This window comes from Anarrhichthys ocellatus, unplaced genomic scaffold, assembly GCF_004355925.1.
Source record: "Anarrhichthys ocellatus isolate YVR2014 unplaced genomic scaffold, GSC_Weel_1.0 scaffold50, whole genome shotgun sequence".
Taxonomy (NCBI): Eukaryota; Metazoa; Chordata; class Actinopteri; order Perciformes; family Anarhichadidae; genus Anarrhichthys; species Anarrhichthys ocellatus.
Window position 1 is genome coordinate 616465 of NW_022280080.1, and position 21162 is coordinate 637626.

Consider the following 21162-nt stretch of genomic DNA (forward strand, 5'->3'; position numbering starts at 1 on the left):
CCTTTGTTGATTCAACCAAAGTTGTTCTTATCTTAACTCAGGGTGAATCCAGCTTGATGCAGCAGATGTAAAAGAAAAGATAATAAGAATATAATACATTGTAAATTCAAATTGGATGTGTGTATTACATGTTTTAACTAAATGAATAGAAGATGGACGGGACGTTCATTCACATGCTATAAGTTATATAAGTTGTTCTGTTTTGTTGATCGGAGTGGGTTCGTTGTCCATGTGAATCTAGATAAACTGGGACGTTTCTGACCTGAACCCTGGAATGAAGCAAAGGCCTCATATTTTGTGTTAAACCTCAGGAGAGACAGCGAGATCCTTCTTGTGGCACTGGCACCTCTGTGGCACTCTGTGGCACTCAGCGGCACTCTCTGTGGCACTCCGCGGCACTCAGCGGCAGTCTGTGGCACTCCGCCGCACTCTCTGTGGCACTTCAGCGGCAGTCTGTGGCACTCTGCGGCACTCAGCGGCAGTCTGTGGCACTCAGCGGCACTCTCTGTGGCACTTCAGCGGCACTCAGCGGCACTCTCTGTGGCACTCCGCGGCACTTCAGCGGCAAGCGTCAGCTGTGGCAGGCGAGCAGTACTAGTTCGGCACCCGTCAAGAAGCTGCGGAGCTGAGGGGGCGGAGCCACATTTCCTGAGACATTTCCTGAGAACACACATTGTTGTTACAACAGGTCAGCTTCCGTAAATCAGTTTTATGATTTTAGTTGAGTCACCGGAGCCACCCGTTCTCTGTATGCATCCTTAGAGTAATTATGTTGTACTTTTTTGTTTCTCATTCATTTTATTTAAATATGATTTTGCTGGTTTTGCAACAAAAGGGAACATAATACACTCTTTCCAAATTATTACTTTTACAGTCATTTACAACAATCGGCTAAAATAATGAAAATAAATCATCCGTTTTATTATCATTTAAAAGTATATATATAAAAAAATTGCAGGGCGTCCTGCAGCAGTCTGTGCAACGGGGAGAATCAAGTCCTGGCTGACCATAAGGGGGCCACCAGCAGAAGTCTGTGGCCCTGTTGAAGCAGTCTCAGAAGCATTGGTAAGATCAGAGGAAGTGGTGGAAAGGCATAAAGAAGACCCTCTGGCCATGTACGAGTCAAGCCATCCTGACCCAGAGGACTGGTCCTCTCAGAATCAGAACTGTTTAATACCAAGTACGTTATACATTACAAGGAATTTGACTGTAGGTGCAGAACAATAAACAGTGTAATCGTATGAGACATAATTTTAAAGTCTGGTCCGACCAGGGGCCGCCTAAGTCAGAAGCGCACGGGACACCTGTGACGACCCTTTCTGACCTACTGACTCCGTATGCCACTGCTAGTTTACGCTCCTCTCTAATTTGCTTGGTTGTGTGCATCTCACTCTTGTCATCATGGCCTTGTGGCCCCGTTTGTGACAAGCAGGGGCTCCTCCATCCAAATTGGATTTGCTTGAGGGTGTCATTTGGTACCGAGTAACAATGGTTGTGTGTGTTTGGGGGATGCATTTCTGGGCAGCAGAGGTCGGTCCTGCAGCCAGCGTGTGTTTACGCGAGTTGGCAGGTGTGAACTAGCAGCAGTGAGTACATGGTCCTCTAGTGCAGTGTTTTAAACCTTTTGAGCCACTGTCCATTGTTTACATTTAAAAGATGAGGGCTGCATCAGCTCGCATCAACCAAAAAAGTTAGAAAAGATGGGCTCAGACGTCGGGGTCGTCTGGCAGCTCCTGCAGCACCCGGCCGGTCTGGGAGAACAGTAGTTGACCCCTATCAACTCCCCTGTGGCAGCACAGAACATAAAACCAAATTATGAACACAGTCAAACATACGGGCACCTTTCTGGATTTCTCTCCCTCCCTCAGCAGTTACCTGTGTACTCCCGTACCCGGGTGCAACTGTCAACCAGCCTCCTCCCGTACAGCCTTTGGGCCAGCTGGTTGATAGCGTCCAGGTCCTGGCTGTCCCCCCTCTCCACCGAGGCACGTTACTTTAAACTTCTATATTCTCTAAACCAGCAGCTTTATTTATACTAGTGAAGATAACTATAAACACGTCTCCATTGTTAAGATATGAACCAACTCAAACTTCACTTCATATTTCTTCAGCTCAGAGGAGACATTGAACTACAGACACTCGTCTAATGACATCATCATCATCATCATCATCATCTGAAAGATAGAAACGTCAACTAGTGTTAAACAACCGCAGAACTGGACGTTCATGACTGGATGTCCCCAAAGCTGCATTTCAGCTCGCTGTATGAAGTTTGGTTTCTATATGAAACATGATGGGACCGCAGTCCAGACCCAGACACTGTTGCATCCGGACCTAAAACCGATAGATAATTGAAAATTATTAAATTTTTGATGGAGAGCTTCTATTTTAGCTTTTCCAGCCTTTACGGTACTCGTTCAGGGGTCCAGGAAACACACCGACCGATTACATACGTTGTTAATGACATCACGTGATGCTGCTCAGCCAATCAAATATGTGTATTCTGAAAAACGTACAGACTCCGGTGAGATTTACCCACATTATATATTTGGAATGACAGTCAGTTGGTGACTACATACAGACGTTAATACAACGGTTGGCTACTTTGAAAATCTCTCTAAATGCACCTCGTTGAACATTAATAGAATAACCCTGGTCTAGATGTATAAATGTTGGTAACCATGTGTATCACATGTAGACTTAAAAAATAGTCTCCTGAGGCTATGCTCGAAACCCAACCTGAAGTTGGCCATTTTGAATTTTGTATGAATTTCCTCCTCCATCCTCCTCCTCCCTCCTCCTCTCCTCCAGCCAGTCCTCCACACTCCTGCCCCCTGAGGAGCTTTGACAGAAGTGGAACATGGTTCTGGACTTCTTGTTGAAGAAGCGGCTGTGACCAAAGTGTTTGGTCTTCGGCTGACTACAGAGGCTGCAGACGCAGGTGAAGGGCGCCTTTATTTTGAAGTCCTGACCCCGTCTCTCTGCCTCCTGCCTCTTCTTGTCCAGCTGTCTCCGCTTCCACAGCATCGTCTTTGGTATCTGAGGAGGTGGAGTGGGCCTGCTGGCCTCCACTGTGGGGAGAGGTGGTTGAGGAGCAGCATTTGCAGGTTCAGCCTCAGTGGTGGGACCAACAGCAACTGGTAGGTCTGGGGCCTGGGAGGGGCCCGGCTGGTCCAGGGGAGGCCTCTCTCTGGTGGGCGGCACGGGGTCTGGTGGCACATGGGCCTGGAGGACGTAACCCTCCTGGGTCGCCTTCCTCCAGTTGAACCTGGAGTTCATACAGGTTTTTAAGATTAAAATCCAAGCATCTTGAAGACATAACTGTTACACTTTCAGTACTTTGTACCAGCGCTGTAAAGGACTTCTTAATTTAGTTTTGATGCTCACCACTGTATGAGCATCCTCTGGTTTATATCAAAGAGAAGCAGCTTGGCTCGGAGGGTTGGATTTCCCAGCACGCCGTCTCTGATGGTCCAGTAGCTCCTGAGGATCAGAGACCAGCGGCTGATCCGAGCTCCTGCCAGAGAGCGGCTCTGATGATGGATCCTACACAGCAGGATGCAGATAGCCTCCACCAGCCTGCTGGCGTCAGGCCTCGTGGAGGGGACACTGAACCTCCCCTGGGTGAGCTGGTCCCTGTAATGTGGGGGATAGTTAACAGGGCCCTTGTCTCCCTTGGGGAGTTTCTCCCACAAGGCCAAGATCTGTGCCTCACGCACCACTGTGACTCGGCCCGCCACCCGCAGCTCCACCAGACACTCGGCCAGGTTCAGGACATGCTGGTACCCCGGGGAGCCATCAGGGTCCACGCACTCCTACAGAGGGGAGATGAAAACAGTCCTTCATTCGTCATGTGGCTTTGAGGACGGAGGAGACGGAGCTGATGTAGAAAGGTGAAATGATCACTTACCTGCTGGGCGGCGTCCTGGAGGTTGGCTGGCTCGGACTTCGCAGGCTGTCGGGGCCTTGAGGTGTCTGACAGGAACTCTGTATCAAACAGCAATTCCTGAAAGCCCTCATCAACCCCTTCCTCCTGCTCCACGAAGTCCTCCTCCTCCTCCTCCTCCGGGACGTCGGGGTCGTCGGGGTCGTCGGGGTCGTCTGGCAGCTCCTGCAGCACCCGGCCGGTCTGGGAGAATAGGTAGTTGACCCCTATCAACTCCCCTGTGGCAGCACAGAACATAAAACCAAATTATGAACACAGTCAAACATACGGGCACCTTTCTGGATTTCTCTCCCTCCCTCAGCAGTTACCTGTGTACTCCCGTACCCGGGTGCAACTGTCAACCAGCCTCCTCCCGTACAGGCTTTGGGCCAGCTGGTTGATAGTGTCCAGGTCCTGGCTGTCCCCCCTCTCCACCGAGGCACGCCTGTGGTCCTCGTTCCACCTCGTCAGGCCCTCCAGCAGGTAGAGCTGGATGTTCATGGCACTGGCACTGGTGCCTGGAACATTACACAGAGAGGAGTGAGGCAAGAAGCAACGGACTCGCAGTGAAGATTAACTTGTGTGTTCAGGCTTCAGACACTTACCAGGGATGAACCTGTTAAGGTGGAGATGGAATGACTCCAAGGAGGTGGAGCCATGGGAACAACGGTACACCGGCAGGGTGACCCCTCCCCTGGTCAGCTGGCCCGTCCTGGTGTACAGCTGCAGCCCCGGTGGATCCTGGATGCACTGGAGGTGGCGGCGCTGGGTGCTCCAGATGCCCTCCACCCTCTCCTGGTCCTGCAGCAGGATAGCCATGCTGTCTCTGGCCGACTGGAAGTGGTCCAGGGTCTCCTCAATGAGACGCCCGGTCTCCTGTGCCCCACGCGTGTGGCGGCGACAGTGCCGAGCCATCTCCTCGGGGGAGACCCTGCTCCAAGCCCCGGGCCCCTCTGCCTCCTTGGCTCTCTTCAGCAGGGCGATGTCCTCCTGGTCCCAGGTGAAGATGGAGTCGGAGAGGCGTTGCATAAAGTGGGCATAGAGGGGGTGGCTTTCGGTGGTGACCATCGCTGCCAATCTCCTCATAAAATGCCCTATGTCCAGCCTGACCACTAGCTGGGTCCACTCTGGGAACAGAGCGGTAGCTGCTGAACCCCCAGTGATTGAGCAGCAGTCCCTGTCCACGTAGAGGACCAGAGGTGGCTCCTCCTTAGCCTGCTGGTACCGTCTGACCAGCCCGGAGGTCATCTGCTGCAGGCCGTAGCCCTCGGCTGCAGTGAGGACCGACATGAGCACCTGTCCGTGCTCGTTCCCCACGTTGGTCACCCACTGGATCGTCCCCGCAGCGTGACCGGACAGCTTCCTGGTGATCTACACAATCAGAATCACAATTACTGTATTGATCCCTGTGGGGAAACCGGGAATCTATTCTAAAATAGAAACATATAAGACCACGTGAAAGCTAAATACAATGTAAAAATTTCTAAACATCCTACCTTCTTGGTGGAGTCCATTTTTAGGACGGAGCCAAAGACAGAGGTCACGTTGGCTCTCATCTCCTCCAGACGGGTGAAGCTGTCGGTGGCGAAGGCGGAGAGGATCCACTGCCTGGTGGGGACCAGGTCCATCTCTGGCAGGTCTGGAGGAGGAGGAAGAGTCACACCCGGCATCATGGACTTCTTGTAAGTTGACATGAAGCGGATGCAACTGTTCATCCAGGCCGCCGTGTGCTGCTCCACCAGGCAGGAGCGCAGACGGTCGGCATTGCTGCCGAGCGACCGTCCCCTCATCTGCACCAGGACCCTCTTATCACACGACAGCCTGCAGAGCAGATACAGAAAGATAATGACAAAGAACTGGTCAGTTAAACTCTCAGGCTCCTCCCTCCTCACCCCAGAGTTCTCCTTCAAAGTTAGTCTTTGATGTACCTGTAGGTGAGCACTGCTGGGAACATCCTCCTGTACTCCTCATCCAGCTGGGACAGAATGCTCCTCGACCACGATGCCAACTTCTTCCCACAGTGGCGACACTCGAGGTACTCCGTGCCCATAAAATACCATCCGTCGCTGTACAAGACCTTGCGAACGGTCTTGTACAGGCCACATCCAGTCATTCTATGGGCACAGACAGGGCAGCTGATGGTGCAGTGCCACATCCTTTGGGGCACCCAGAGGAAGAACGGCCGCTGGAAGAAGGCATCGAAGGAGGCCGGTGGCTGGTAGTACAGTCGGTCGGGTCCAGGAGGATAGTTCCAGGACTGCAGTTCTGTGTTTAGGGTGGGCTTCCCACTCTGGTCCCTGGTGAACAGAGCCCGGCTCACCCACCCATGCTGCACCCTGGGCAGCGTGCTCCTCCAGCTCTCTGGGAGAGGAACCTGGAACACACAGACAATTATAGAAACAACCGTCGGCAAAAAGATTACAACTTGCAATATCACATCTGCAATATGTGTGTTTAGATTTGAATCAGAGTACTGACATCAGCTGGGAGAGGGCCAGATGCTGGAGCAGGGACCAGTGGTTCACCAGGAGCTACAGACATGATGGTAAAAGGAAAAACAACTAATTTACTCCCATGCTTTTCTTACTGGATCCTGTTAAGACAAGTTAACAGGAAATAAAAAAACCCGGTCACATTGTATGACATTTATTACATGAAATGTGATTCTGCTGTCATCACCTGAAGAAATGGACGGCCCCGAGGAAGAGCATGCCCTGGGGGAGGAGGAGGTTGGTGGAGCAGACGGTGAGGAGGCTGCTTTCTCCTTCTGGTCCCTCCCCATCACGTACCTCTTCAGGTGGTCCATGCGTGAACCTGTGGACTGCAAGCGGGCTCTCTTGAGCCACATCCTGTAGCTGTGGAGGGATGAAGCCACATTAGATGAAAACAGGAAAACGCCTTACAGTGACGTTTTGATTAAGACTCGCTCTGTGACTTACCTCTGCACTACAGGATTTGCAGACTCGTAGAACTCCCGGTATGAGAGTCCAGCATGCTCCCCAAATCCCACCCGGCTGCTGTCCAGCGCTCCCTCAGAGGAGGGGCTGTCAGACACCCTCCTCTGCTGGACAGCAGACGTCATGCAGGGAAACAGCCTGGCGTACCGGGACAGAGCGTCCTTGTTCTGCTTGATGGGGCCGGTGTCGAGGTCTCCTGACTCACGCTCCTGATGATGAGACGCCAGGACCACGATGAGGTATCCCACATCGTTGCTAAGAAGCCAGTGGAAGGTCTGCCCTCTGTACTTTCCAAACTGAATCTCATGGCGGCTGAGAACCAGTTTGGTGTCACCGCAGTCCCCCCCACCAGCAACGACCCGGTCCCTGGCATCCTGCATTGTGGATGCAGGGTTCTTCGGCCGGTGGGATCGGACTCCCTCCTGCTGACGGCGAAAGGCATCTGCCTCGGGAGAAGCTTTCAGGATCAGATCATTTGGCATGGAGCTAACCCTCAGACTTGGTACGTAGTCCATCTATTCATGAAAGAGAGACAGTAGGAAGACCCGATGAGCCCAGTGATATCACAGTACTAGATATGTAGTACCAATTTATAATCTAGTATTCTGATGGCATTAGGAGATCATAACATAATAATAACAATCACAACCACACAGTTGGAAATGAGAGTCAGAATGCATAATAACACAGTCATTACTGCTGCACAGAATAACTGATCTTCTGTTTCCCAGCGAGCATGTTTCAGGTGAAAATACTTTTTTCACAGGCTATTTGAAGACGTTGATTGAACTCACTTTTAAACATCTTTTCACCAGAAGGATGCTTACTGGGATATCACACCGTATGATACTGTATATCGTTTGTATGTTGCTGTATGCCAAACAACGTTTTGTTTGTACATCACTTTGTTTTACTTACTTCCTCCTCATTTTAACTCACTTTCTGCCGTGTCTTTAAATGTGAAAAGTCCTGAAAACTCATTTTATAACGTTATGTTAACAGAACATAAAGACATGTTTACGTTTACTGTGGGTCCATGATGCAGTACGCTACAAGCTAACATGCTAACACTACAAACCAGGGGCGTCGTTGGGCTGAAGCCCCCCTAAAAAGGTTCTTCAGCCCCCCCAAATAAAAATTAAAAAAATAAATATATATATATATATATATATTATATATTTTGGTGATGTCATTAAATTAAACTAGTGTTTCTCACATGGACAAGTTATTTATAACTCTAACATGCTACATATGTGTGTGCGTTCTGGTTTGTATGTTTTCTCCCCCTTCAAATTACAATCCAACAGCCTATCATCATACTGAACGATATAAAGTTGACACTGTCAGGTCCATTCTCCATCCATTGTGTGCGGTCCCTTTAAGAATTAGGATTTGGGAGTGGCGCGGATATGAAAGCTAGTTTATCCGTCTTTCCTTTACAAGCAGGAAAATAATTTCTCTCTTTATTTGAGAAAAGTTCATATTTGTGTTGTCAAATTTCACTATGACCCTGAAATTCTGTCTCTTGTGTTATCATATACTGAATGCAAGCAAAACTACAGAGCAAAATCACACTCTTTCTGATTGAACCAATCTATGAACTGTCTGAAACAATGGATATCCACGACCCCAAATGGGCCCCAAAAAAAATTGAGCAAACATGCCACTCACCTGGGGGCTAAGCCCCCCCTTTCTTTGAATCCTAGAAACGCCCCTGCTACAAACTAACATGCTAACGCTACAAGCTAACGTCCAGAGTCTCTGGCCGGTGCTGCCCTCAAAGCACGCGAAGCAGTCCGAGTTCCTGCTCATGCGTGTTCCAGCAGTAAACACAGGTGTGTTACATGAACTACAGACAGAATGTTCTCAGTACGATGTTCTGGAGCTTCTTGTTGGCAGCACACAGTCTATAAATCCACATGTATCACGTTGTATATGAAACATTAACTGCGTTTAAATCACGTCTTCATGTAGACCACATTTCTTTCACCAGTGTAATATGACTTTGTAATATACATCCACAGTGACCAACACCATCTACATTTATAAACTAAGTGGTGTTTAGTGACACATTGCTGTTGTAACCGCATTTTATCCGGTTTAAAAGACGTTCAGACCGAATATGAAGTGGTTTTCAACCAGAAATCAAGCGTGAATCCCGGTTGGCGCTCACTGGGTGCTGTAGATCTACTATGAGTGGATTATACATCGTGTTGTGAGACACAGCATACATCTAAATGAATGTATTATGGTATAAGATGGTCGCTGGCATCACTGTGTAACTCATTCAAACAGTTAAAGTGTTTCTGCTCACCGCTGGATGTGTTTGTGTCTCTCAGTCTTCATCAGGAAGTACTTGAAGAGGACTTCCACGGTCTGCTAAATCGCCTCGAAGCAGCCAATCACAGAAGTACTGGAAGGTAATGTAACGGAGAACCGGCTGAGGGCGGGTTTAGCTACGTAGATCCTCCCCCTGTATCAAACCAATCAGCAAGTAGAACGGTGAAGTGGGACGTCCAATTGGAGCTGCAGAGACACCCGGGGCTGAATAGGAAACAACGGGAAGGCGGGACTTTCTCTCTGGGAGTAAGTGAGACCAGTGAGACCTGAAGACCAGTAATGATCATTAGGATTACCAGTAGTCAGTAACTGCTATTTGTTGGAGTGGTTTTCTGAAATCCCAGCCTTCTTTTCAAAGATGTATTTATTATCTTTATTTATTTATTTTACAGATGTTACTGTCCCGTCATTTAGATGTTTTAGGTCTTCCTTATGAGAGAAAGCATATGGACAATGTGTAATAAAAACTGTATCAATGACCAGCTAAGGCAGTGTGCCTGCAAAAGACAGAACCCACCCGTCTGAGAAGAGATACTTCAGAGCAGCTTCTTTCCTCTGGCTGACTCCTGAACTCATGCACATGTGATAGAGGCAGCTTTTCTGTGTGCCAGTTTTCTTATGTAGCAAAATGGAAAAACTCGTCGTGCGCTCCCCTGTAGTGCAATGGCAGTAAATTAAACTTGTAACCTTGACTGTAAATGCCCACCCGATTAACTTCAATAGACTATGTGTCAAACTAAAATCTCAATTCTGTCACGTAAAAATACTTTAAAAACTGCAAAATGCAATAATGCAAAGCCATGCTCTAAATCTGAACGTCTTCAAATAGTCGGTGAAAGAACTTTCACTTGTTTTGAGCCACTTTTAACATCACTGTATTTGAAACGCCGTTTAAACCTAAAATGCTCTCACTAAATATGCAGCAAACATATAGTCATACGAACGCATCTAGATTTTCAGACAAATTGATAGATGAGGTAACCATTGTAGCTGGTTGAAGAGAGGTACAAGACAGCCGGATGGAATAGCATTGTGTACTAGGAATCAAGGATGAACACCGGTCGGCGCTCACTGGGCTTCCTAGAGGTTCTTGGGTTGCTGGGTAGAGGAGTTCTTCTCCGAATGCAAATTGCTGATCATGCTGTCATGTCTTAAATCTTACTTTCCGAAGATGTACATTTGCAGTTGAGTAAATAAATCCAGACCCTTTCTTTGTCTACTTTCATTGTATCATGTACATGTGTGTGTAAACATAGGGCTGTTATTGTTAGTGTGAGCGATGACGGAGCGGTCACATGACTCGCTCACTCCTGCCGGCTGCTCAGCGCACTGCTCGATGCTCAGGCTCGGATGTAGAAGCTGACAGGCTGACCTCGCTTCATGAGTTTTTGTAGTTTAGGTGGATCACAGTGTCACCAAACGAGAGACGGACAGCACAGCTCGGAAAGATGCTTTGGTTTGAGGGCTCCATTCCTGATGCCATTAACTTAGCTAAACAGCGGGGCTCAGTCTTCGTCGTTGTCATTACAGGTATGTGTGTCGATTAGCGAGCTAGCTAGCTCTAGCCTCCATAGGTGACGAGTAATTAAACAAAACAGCTACAGACAGCTAGCCAGCTAGCCGCGGTTGTTGTCGTACTAACCATTGACCAGATAGCATAGCTGCCCAACACACGGTACGTGTCGCTATGCATGTTTGAGTAGGATGGCCCACGAGGACAGAAGCAGTAACCTAAATATGTACTAAATATGATGTGTTAACGATGACGTTATATGTTCGCCTGTAGTGTTGCTGGCCTATGGGACGCTAACGTCATGCTAACGTCATGCTAACGTCTAACAGCCTGACCAGATGAACTGAACGCTAGCTAGAGGACGGGCAGTGGGTGATTTTACAAACTGTTTATTGATAGTCGGACGGGTAACGTTAACCTGTATCCTAGCCAGGTCGACTAATACGTCGCCAGTATGAGTTGGGTCATTGTTGCGTCTTAGGCACCAGTGTGAGCAGTGACGGAGTTAGTTAGCTCTTTCACCATTGCAGCTTTAATGTAGTGTCCCTAACCTCTCCTAACACCGCGGTGAATGTGCTGGCAGTGAGCTGTAACTGAACCACTCTGCTGTCACTGCCCCTCTCCTCAGACCAAGACGACCAGTCCGCACAGCTGATCTCCAGCTGGGAGGATGACACGGTGTCGGAAGAAGCAGAGAACTGTTGTGTGGCGATCCAAGTCGATGCCAAGAGGTACTGACTTGTTCATTGTACAGTGTACTGCATTTTAGTTTACCGTCTTCAAAATATACCCATCAGTCTCCCGTAAGCAAATATGATGCCCCACAGCTCTAAGTGCCTGTGACCTGAACAACCCTATCTCCTGGGGAAACTTGTCCAAGTAATAATAATAATAATAAGTAGTTTAGCAGTTGGCCTTGGCTTACTTCAGTGTACTGAAGTAAGCCAAGGCCAACTGGCCTGTTTTGAAATTCAATTTGAAAAATGATCAGTCTCAAAAGTTGTTAGATGAACTTAAATTGGAAATCTTAAGTAACATTTTACATAATTAAATTTTCCCTTAAAAAAAATGAAATGTTATGTTAATACGAACTTCATTAGGTATAAATATTTTGGGAACACACCAATAGTCAACCCTACAATATCATTGCAATGTCGATATCAAGGTATTTTGTCAAATATTTAGTGATATTTGATTTTCTCCATATTGCCCAGTCCTAGTTGCTCTCCGAGTTTGGGAAGCACAGAGAAGACGTTTACTGATGATGTCTCCTCTGATCAACAGCTGTCTCCTCTGAGCTCACACACGGCTCTCTCTCTGTCCCTGCTCGCCCACTCACTCGCTACATTCATCGTTTTATAGCCAAGTAGCACTTACATGGAATTTGTCTTGGTGAATTGCTGCATAGCAATAAACATGGTGCCAAAGTCTAAACACATAATATACATTAGGTTATTTTAGCTCGCATCTTTTTAAAAGGAGCAGGTCTTCCCCGTATTAACGGCCTGAGGAAGTTAGTGAGCGCTGCTGACTAATCAAAGCTACACACCATCAATGGAGCAGTAACAGACCAGCATGCATGTAAACATGGCCTGCTTAGCTACATAACCACACTCAGTTTCACTACAGACAACATGGAAAAAACTCCAACCTGTGGACCTACAATCAAAGCCAGCCACAGTAGCAGCGCAGCAGTGTTATTCTGAATCCTACTGCTCTTCTTGGCAAGACTATGGAGCCAAATCCAGGCCAATAGTTTTGATCATTTGAAAGAACTCTTAGGTGGATCACAGTGTCACCAAACGAGAGACGGACAGCACAGCTCGGAAAGATGCTTTGGTTTGAGGGCTCCATTCCTGATGCCATTAACTTAGCTAAACAGCGGGGCTCAGTCTTTGTCGTTGTACTTACAGGTATGTGTGTTTTTTAATACACCGTATTCACATGAATGCAGTGAAAAAGAACCTGCGAGACTCTGAGCACCAGCTATCCTGAGGTAAACTTCGGAGGGAACCAGCTGCTAGATGGTTCGATTAGTCTTTCGCCCCTATACCCAGGTCGGACGACCGATTTGCACGTCAGGACCGCTACGGTCCTCCACCAGAGTTTCCTCTGGCTTCGCCCTGCCCAGGCATAGTTCACCATCTTTCGGGTCCTATCGCACACACTCACGCTCCACCCCGACGGTGCAGACGAGACGGGCCGGTGGTGTGCCCGACCCCGCGGGGCCTGGATCCCGCTTAGTAATATGCTTACATTTAGCTGATTGTCTAATCTGAGGTCATAGTCAAATGGCTTTTTGTGTGTGGCTCCCCAAGTGGGGGGGGGGGGCTCACGTTCTCAGGATCGGGTACCCCGCTGCGGTGGAGGGTCCCGGCAAAAACCCACCCAACCCCCTCAGAACCCCGCTAGAGCATCCCGTCTGACTTACGCACGTGTAACATGGTCAGCACGGAGATGAGGTGTCCATCAGCAGCCGCACCCGACTCATGTGGGCCCGACGGGGCCCCCACCCCGTCCCCGTGAGTGCGAAACGATATTAAAGCGCGGTTGTTGAACGGCACTATCTGGCATAGTGTATTGTTCTTATACTGCGATTCGTGCCAAGTACGGTCCAGAACAGTTTGCTAAACAGAACTTTGTCACTCGTCAATCTTTTTTTCTTCCAATTACGTGAATATGGTGTATAGAAAGTATTGAGTCATAATTCTCACTGTAGGCCTGAAGGCAACGTGGTTGAGGAAGTTCCTCAGCCTTCTCTGTTATGCTGTCTGCTGCCAAGAATAGCAGTGGGATTCATAAATACACAGCTCAGTATGCTAATGTGAACAGGAAAACAGTCTGTTAAATAAACAGAAGCAGATAGATAGCGAAGAAATCCAAATGGCGGACAGTGACAGCTTCAGGCTCACCTAGTGGAGGACGTTCTACCAGGCGGCTTAGTTTACACAGGTTTTCTGATAGATGGAGCCGGACAGAATGAGAGAGAGGGTGTCTGTAGATACACCAGAGACACACGTTTGTCTTTTAAAAACCATGAAAAAGTACATTTAGCATAATATGTGATCTTTAAGTTCCCTGATATTTGTTCTTTCAAAGGTAAATGAGTCTGTGCACCCTAGAATGCCTCTCTGTTTTACACTTCACATCTCTGCCATTCTGAACTCACAACAGACTTCTGTCATTGCCAGTAAAATCATTTTTACGATTTATCACAACAGCTACTTGTTTAGCACAATCAATTAGACAGGTGTGTAAAGTGAATAGTTTAACATTAAAGGATGTGTTGATGTGTATTGAGATCCAACATGTGATGCTGCAACATTTCTTCCACAGCGAGCCGTGTGTGCAGTTCTCTCAGATCTGTATCCTTTTTGTCGTCCGAAATGTTTACAATTTCTTCTTTAGATGAATTAGTGTGGAGCTACTTTTACTGACTAATCTCAGAGGAAAGCTAATAGTGGCATTACCCATTACATTGCTGTATTCATTGGACCGATAACTACTCTTGACCTAAGCGACTACGTCTTACAGAGTTCAGAGCAGTGCTGTTGCATGTTTTAGACCATGAACCTCTTTCAGGCTGAATTACACAGGAAATAGTTATAAGAGAATGCATGAGACTAGATTCATCCAATAGATGAAATACCTCCACCATCAACAACAACGTGACATTAGAGGATAGACGTCTGAGTAAACGTGATACTAGACATTTACTGACTTTACTGTGCTGCACTGTTTCCCTACTGTACTCTTTACTGTGCCCTAATGTGTTTCTTTACTTTACTCTATTGGGTTTCATCACTGTGTTTTATTACTGTTTGTTGAGGCCATGTCCACACTACTCCATTTCCCTTTGAAAACACATATCTTTTGCTACGTTCACACTGAGCGTCCACACTAGGCCGGAGTTTTAGAACACCGAAAATAGATACGTTTAAAAAACGCTCCTGCGGACGGATACGTTTGAAAACTCCGGGGTTACCTCGTAGTGTAGACGCTTGTAAACACATAAGTTTGGAAACAATCTACTTGGTTGGTTCTTAGCAGTCACGACGTGTCCTTCCCTGATTGGTCACATCCCTATCACGTGACCCTTTCCCTGAAAATCACAAACGACAGCATTGATTACCGATTGACTACCAGGTTAATTCAACATGGACATCTGATTACAGGTGTTGCTGACCTTGTTGTCTTTACCAGCAGCTGTTGTTCAGTTAAAGTCTGCATTATTACGGAGGAAGCAGCTGTTAGTGGAGCGATTAGTGAGCAGCGTGTCCAGCGGCGTTATCAGACCTACGAAGCGGACGTCTGAAGTCACGGTTAGCGGCTTTGAGGATGATTGACACAAAACGGAGGACTTTCCTTTTCTTATTGATGCTTATTTTGTTCTGCACAACTATTGTGAAGTCCACACACATAAACTATAAAGGAACAAAAGCAGTAAACGCTCTCCAGTAGGACAGAGACTTCAGCCTCCAGCAGAGCTACGAGTGAGAACAGACAACGAAACCAGAGGGAACGAGTGAGAGACGTGTGTTGACCACATTTATGGACCATAATCTAGTAAACATTTATGTGTCAGTGTTGATTTATGTGAGAGAGAGACAGAGAGCAAGGCGCACGCAGCGTTGTAGCTACTGTATGTCTGAAAAATAACTTCTAAAACGTTCCACGGAATTTGTCTGTTTGAGTTTAGAGGAAGATTTTAGAGGAAGATCATAAGTACTTTATTACTCTGTCATATTTTTTTAACTAAGCAACCAATCTACTTCCTGTTTACACCGTCCCCATCATGCCCAGTGTACGTGAAGAGTCACGGGATATTCGTTTTCAGGCGTGTTAGTCTGGACGGAGATCATTTAGAAACGATGCTGAGACGCCGTGTGGACGGAGATCGTTTTTGTTTTAAACAAAAACAACGTATTAGTGTGGATGTAGCTTTAGTGTACTCTATTGTGTTTCTTTACTGTACTGTCATGTGTGGGTGTGGTTTCATCTCTCAGCCCCTTGCCTACTCTTCAGCAGGTTACATGTTGTGCAGTGGGTGGACTTAGGCTCAAACCTACAGATGAAGTTACTCTTTAAAGTATACATGGACAAACTCGGGTCATCTCTGTTTGATTCATTTACTATCTCATAATTAGAACTGTGAGTCAGACTTTTGACAGGGCATCTCATAAACTAGTCTTACTGAGACTATTATCATTTCCATCATTCATTAGCTCTCAGTTATTTCTATGACTGCGGCGGAGGTGTATGTGATCAGTGATTTTATATGATGTAAATGCAACAAAATGTCATTTGCTGGGAGCGTGTTCCTTAACCCCCCCCCACCCGTGTGAAGATCCAGTGGTGTGCGTACCCTCCAGCTTCTTCATCGGGGAGAATGGGATCCCCCTGGAAGTCATCGCTGGCAGTGTGTCTGCTGAAGAACTGCTGAAAAGATTCAGCAGAGTTAAGCAGGTACGGCCACAGAGGGTCAGACGGTGAGGTTTGCAGGGAGCTTCACATGTTTGTGTCTAGCTATCCACAGCACCCCAACAAACACACTCATGGCAATGTTGGTTGGTCAGTCCACTGCTTTGGTCCTGACAGAATTATCTCAACATTTAATTTTTTATTTTATTGTTATGTGAATTGCCATGACATTCTCTACAGACATTCGTGGTGCCCAGATAATGACTTTGCCATCGTTCCATTGAAATCTATCCAAACCCTAAACATGAGGCCAGGACTCTAACACCTGAGCCACTGCTAGTGAATCTACTGGATCCATGTGGTGGTCTTTCTGGTGATGATCTTTCTCCCTGCTTGTCTGACAGATGCATGCTCAGCAGATTGGAGGTGGGGCAGTGTTACTAGAGGCAAGCGGTCCTGTGGAGGCCAGCCCACTTGATGGCACAGCTCCAGTCCCAGCTCCAGCAATGCCTGTTCGGTCAGACACAGAATCTGCAGCAGTACCACAAACTGCAAAAGGTGAGTGAGCCTGGATCATATCCAGTAAGTCTGAAAAGGAGAGTTCTGTGCACCTCATTTATCAGGGTACTTTTATAATTGACTGCTTTTAATCAGTTTCCATTTCCAGCATGGGGGAGTTAAAGGCACAGATGTTTTGGCTGTGCCGTCCTCATTGTCAGGTACAGCCGCTGTAGAAGGCAGAGTGAAAAACTAGCTGTCATAGAAGTGGGAGACATGAAATCGTTTCAATATGGAGATACCAGCATACATTTTAAAGACATGGATTAGAGATGCTCCGATGGATTGGCCACCGATCAAAACCGGCTGGTTGTCAGCTGATCTCGCGTGACGGGTGACCTGCCGATCAATCTCATACTACACTACACACAGGTGCTGCATGATGGTTTTACATTGTGAACACAGTGGCACAGACAGTAACGTCACAGACGCACACACACACACATCATGTCGCCTTGTGCTACCATAATGCATTACGTTGGCAGGTGGGTGTGGGTTCATGGCTCTCATAACGGGCCGGGTGGGTTCGGGTATTGACAAAACAGTGTTATGTAAATGACGTAAGGGGTGTTCTATAGATACAGTATGTTGCTGCTGTTTACTTCTGAGAAAGTAAAACATGTTATATAATGGAAGATGTACTGCAATTCATTTTCTTTGTCCAGTAACTTTTACTTTGAGATTTGTTTGAGTGACAGAAGGTCCTGTTCCTGTGATTTAAGAGTGAATGTTGTAATATGAACATACAAATGAATTTAAATGATTCCATGAGAGAGGAGACATGAGCCTGTATTAGTTTGATATATTTGTAATATCACAGCTGAGTGCAGTGCATTAATGTCTTTCATTCTTTTCTTAGTAATGCAGCAGCAGCGTTGGCTGACGTTAGCTGAAGCTAACACTAGCTCTGTGTGTGTTTGTCAGCTGAACGAGCTCGTCTGGCATACTATGTAAAATCTTTGTTTTGGTTTCAGCACCAATGTGTGGCATAATAGGAACAGAAAAATATGATTAAAACGTTAATCGCAATTAATTGTTGACAATGAATCATCAGCAAAAACGTCCTGATTGTGGAAGCGCTTTCGATGTGTAAATCAATGCAGGATGTGTAGACTTTGATTGCTTTGTGCTAACAAGGTGTGAATAAGGGAGTTAACTCAATTCTCTCCACATAGCATCCCTCTCCAACACAGTAGCTGATAGCAGCCTTCCAGCCACAGTGACTCCTGCAGAGAATGCATCTTCAGATCATGCTGCTGAGAGTGAAGGCAACCTGGAGGCTACGGTGGAAAGGTAGGAGCCACATGCATGTCAAGCTCTCAACATTCTAGACAGAAAATGTGCTTTGTGTTGATGTGTTGGCAGAATACACACAACCCAATACACACACAAGGGTCTGCTGACTGGCTCCGGTAAGCCTGCTGTCTCATTTGCGGTTGCCAGCGTTTCTGTCTCAGCGTACATTAGCTGCTCGAGCTTAACCCAGCTCATTTGCCAGGATACTGAATTTCCTTACAGCTAGTAAGGCTTACTGATCTCTAACTTTCATACTGACCTTATTTCACTCATATTAAAGTTGTCAATATAATGTAAATCTATAAATCTAATTAAACGATGAATAGCTACATCAATCAATGACATTTAACCTGAAGTTCAACCAACCAATCAGCCTGTAGTCCAGTCCAGAGTCGCTTAACTGCTGAGATTGTGATGAATTAAAACAGAAATGAGTCACTGTGAGGAAGGAAGTAGCATTCACACAACCTGTCATCGTTACATTTCTCATGGTTACGTTTCTCATGTTGATGTAGATGTGATGTTTTCTCATGATATTGTCCTGTCAGGTTAACCAAGAAACTGGAGGAGAGGCGAGGACAAAAGAAGAAAGGAGAAGAAGAGGTAAGGAGACAAGATAGTAGTTCATATTATTCATGGATTACACCCCCCCCCCCCCCCCCCATTATTTGAAATATAGTAATATTTGTGATATTTGTTATTGAACAGACACATGATTCCATTCCTCCCAAAGCTGTAAGGAAACTAATTTGTTACCCTCTATCTTCAGTGTTGAGCTGGATGTGTAGCGCTCCCTCAACTCCTCACACTTCATTTTGGTGTTGACCTACACCAGCTAAGCCCTCGCTGGTCTCAGTTACGCAGTCTGTGTCCATCACAGCATCACTGAGGCACATGTGAATATGAAGCAGAGCTTAACTGCTCCTGTTGATTAACATGTGTAACAGTCACTGGTCTCAGAACTGTGTGTACTAGTACATCAACTATGTATAGTACACATTTCTGTCACCTCACCTGAAGACATTTGATGTTTCCTCTCCTGTGAGTCACAGTCTTGTGTCAAAGTCTGTTCTCCTTTCAATTCAATTAAATTTATTTTAGTACAGCCCAAAATCACAAATTCTCAGAGGGTTTTACAGTCTGTACACGTACGACATCCTCTGACCTTTGACCCTCACATCAGAACAGGAAGACCTCTCCCAGAAACCCTTTAACGGGGAGAAAAGAGGAGAGACCTGAGAGGGAGCAACAGAGGAGGATCCTCTATCAGGATGAAGTGTGATAGATGTCATGTGTATAGAATGAACAACAGAACAGAGTTACAACATATTCAATGCATATGACAGAACCACGGCAGGAGGCAAAACCATACATATTAGTAAGAGTGCTACCTTCCTGTAATAACCACATGTCACCACTGCTTAACAAAAGTTACTTTAATGCAAAGAGAATACAAAGAAATAGTGTTTCATTGTTTTTACAAAATAGTCAGTTTACAGGCTTTGTGCCAATGTGTGCACGTTGGGATTCAAACAGGGCCCCTGACCCTCCCGTGTGTTGCCTGTGATTCAGAAGGCGATCAAAGCAGAAGTAGAGCGGCGGAAGATGGGAAAGGACGTGCTGGACCTGAAGAAGAAACAGGAAGGGGACAGGACCAAGCGACTCCTGGATGAAAGGAACAAGGAGAAGGCTGAGGAGAAGGCTGCCAGGGACCGTGTCAAACAGCAGATTGCCTTGGTAAGCTCATCTGTGTCTCATGTCTGCCCTACCTAAAGAGCACAGCTCGCAGGATTAAAGGTGCAAGTGAAGAGCAGTCGTCACGCTACAGCAGGGGTATTCAAGTAAATGTCCAAAAGGTCCAGATTGACAAAATCTCCTCGTACAAAGGTCCAGAACATTACAATAATATCTAACTTGCGCTATTTAGTGCCATATAAAAACTATGATCAATTTCCATAATGGGAAATCGTAGTGAACAGAGTTCAGTCAGCGGGCAGTTTGTCTCAGATGTTCACAGACTGGCCATTATTAAAGACACAAAATATAAAAATACAAAAAGTCTCCAGCTCAATTCAGGGCCTTCTGGCTACTGCTGTTATCAGTAATAGTAAATGGTAAACAGACTGTACTTGTATCGTGCTTTCTGACACTCAAAGCTCTTTAACACGACATGTCATCATCCACCCATTCACACACTGATGACAGGACTACCATGCAAGGTACCACCTGCCCATCAGGACTAACTAACAGTCATACAACATTCACACACAGCAGGCACAGCTATGGGTATTTTTGGGGTTCCGTGTCTTGCCCAAGGACACATTGACTAGAGGAGCTCCTTCAATCCTCTGGCTGAAGGACGAGCCTGCTCTCCACTGAGCCACGGTCACACGTTCAGAAATATTCCACATTTTCTGGGGAAAAACACAAATAAATATATACAGTGGGAACGGAAAGTATTCAGACCCCTTTAAATTTTTCACTCTTTCATTGCAGCCATTTGCTAAAATCAAAAAAGTTCATTTTATTTCTCATTAATGTACACTCAGCACCCCATCTTGACAGAAAAAAACAGAAATGTAGAAATTTTTGCAAATTTATTAAAAAAGAAAAACTGAAATATCACATGGTCATAAGTATTCAGACCCTTTGCTCAGTATTGAGTAGAAGCACCCTTTTGAGCTAGTACAGCCATGAGTCTTCTTGGGAATGATGCAACACGTTTTTCACACCTGGATTTGGGGATCCTCTGCCATTCTTCCTTGCAGATCCTCTCCAGTTCCGTCAGGTTGGATGGTGAACGTTGGTGGACAGCCATTTTCAGGTCTCTCCAGAGATGCTCAATTGGGTTTAGGTCAGGGCTCTGGCTGGGCCAGTCAAGAATGGTCACAGAGTTGTTCCGAAGCCACTCCTTTGTTATTTTAGCTGTGTGCTTAGGGTCATTGTCTTGTTGGAAGGTGAACCTTCGGCCCAGTCTGAGGTCCAGAGCACTCTGGAAGAGGTTTTCTTCCAGGATATCTCTGTACTTGGCCACATTCATCTTTCCTTCAATTGCAACCAGTCGTCCTGTCCCTGCAGCTGAAAAACACCCCCATAGCATGATGCTGCCACCACCATGTTTCACTGTTGGGATTGTATTGGGCAGGTGATGA

The 21162-nt window shown here is 46.5% G+C and overlaps 3 protein-coding genes across 3 annotated transcripts; 1 reads left to right on the top strand and 2 right to left on the bottom strand.

Moving 5' to 3' along the window:
- Nucleotides 1-2632: 2632 nt before the first annotated feature.
- Nucleotides 2633-3698, bottom strand: LOC116395800 (CASP-like protein 4A1). The gene is made up of 2 exons (XM_031869925.1): nt 3388-3698; nt 2633-3268 (listed from the first exon to the last, which is right to left on the bottom strand). The coding sequence occupies exons 1-2, from the start codon at nt 3399-3401 to the stop codon at nt 2722-2724; spliced, it is 561 nt and encodes a 186-aa protein (XP_031725785.1). The 5' UTR covers nt 3402-3698; the 3' UTR covers nt 2633-2721.
- An 800-nt stretch (nt 3699-4498) lies between these two features.
- On the bottom strand, nt 4499-7397 carry LOC116395824 (uncharacterized). Its single transcript, XM_031869972.1, has 6 exons — nt 6865-7397; nt 6605-6780; nt 6404-6456; nt 5854-6299; nt 5422-5746; nt 4499-5296 (listed from the first exon to the last, which is right to left on the bottom strand). The coding sequence occupies exons 1-6, from the start codon at nt 7395-7397 to the stop codon at nt 4499-4501; spliced, it is 2331 nt and encodes a 776-aa protein (XP_031725832.1).
- Nucleotides 7398-10527: 3130 nt separating this feature from the next.
- Nucleotides 10528-20500, top strand: ubxn4 (UBX domain protein 4). The gene is made up of 8 exons (XM_031870036.1): nt 10528-10752; nt 11364-11466; nt 14072-14100; nt 16083-16201; nt 16561-16714; nt 17890-18007; nt 18559-18613; nt 19583-20500. The coding sequence occupies exons 1-8, from the start codon at nt 10671-10673 to the stop codon at nt 19781-19783; spliced, it is 861 nt and encodes a 286-aa protein (XP_031725896.1). The 5' UTR covers nt 10528-10670; the 3' UTR covers nt 19784-20500.
- The last annotated feature ends 662 nt before the right edge of the window (nt 20501-21162 follow it).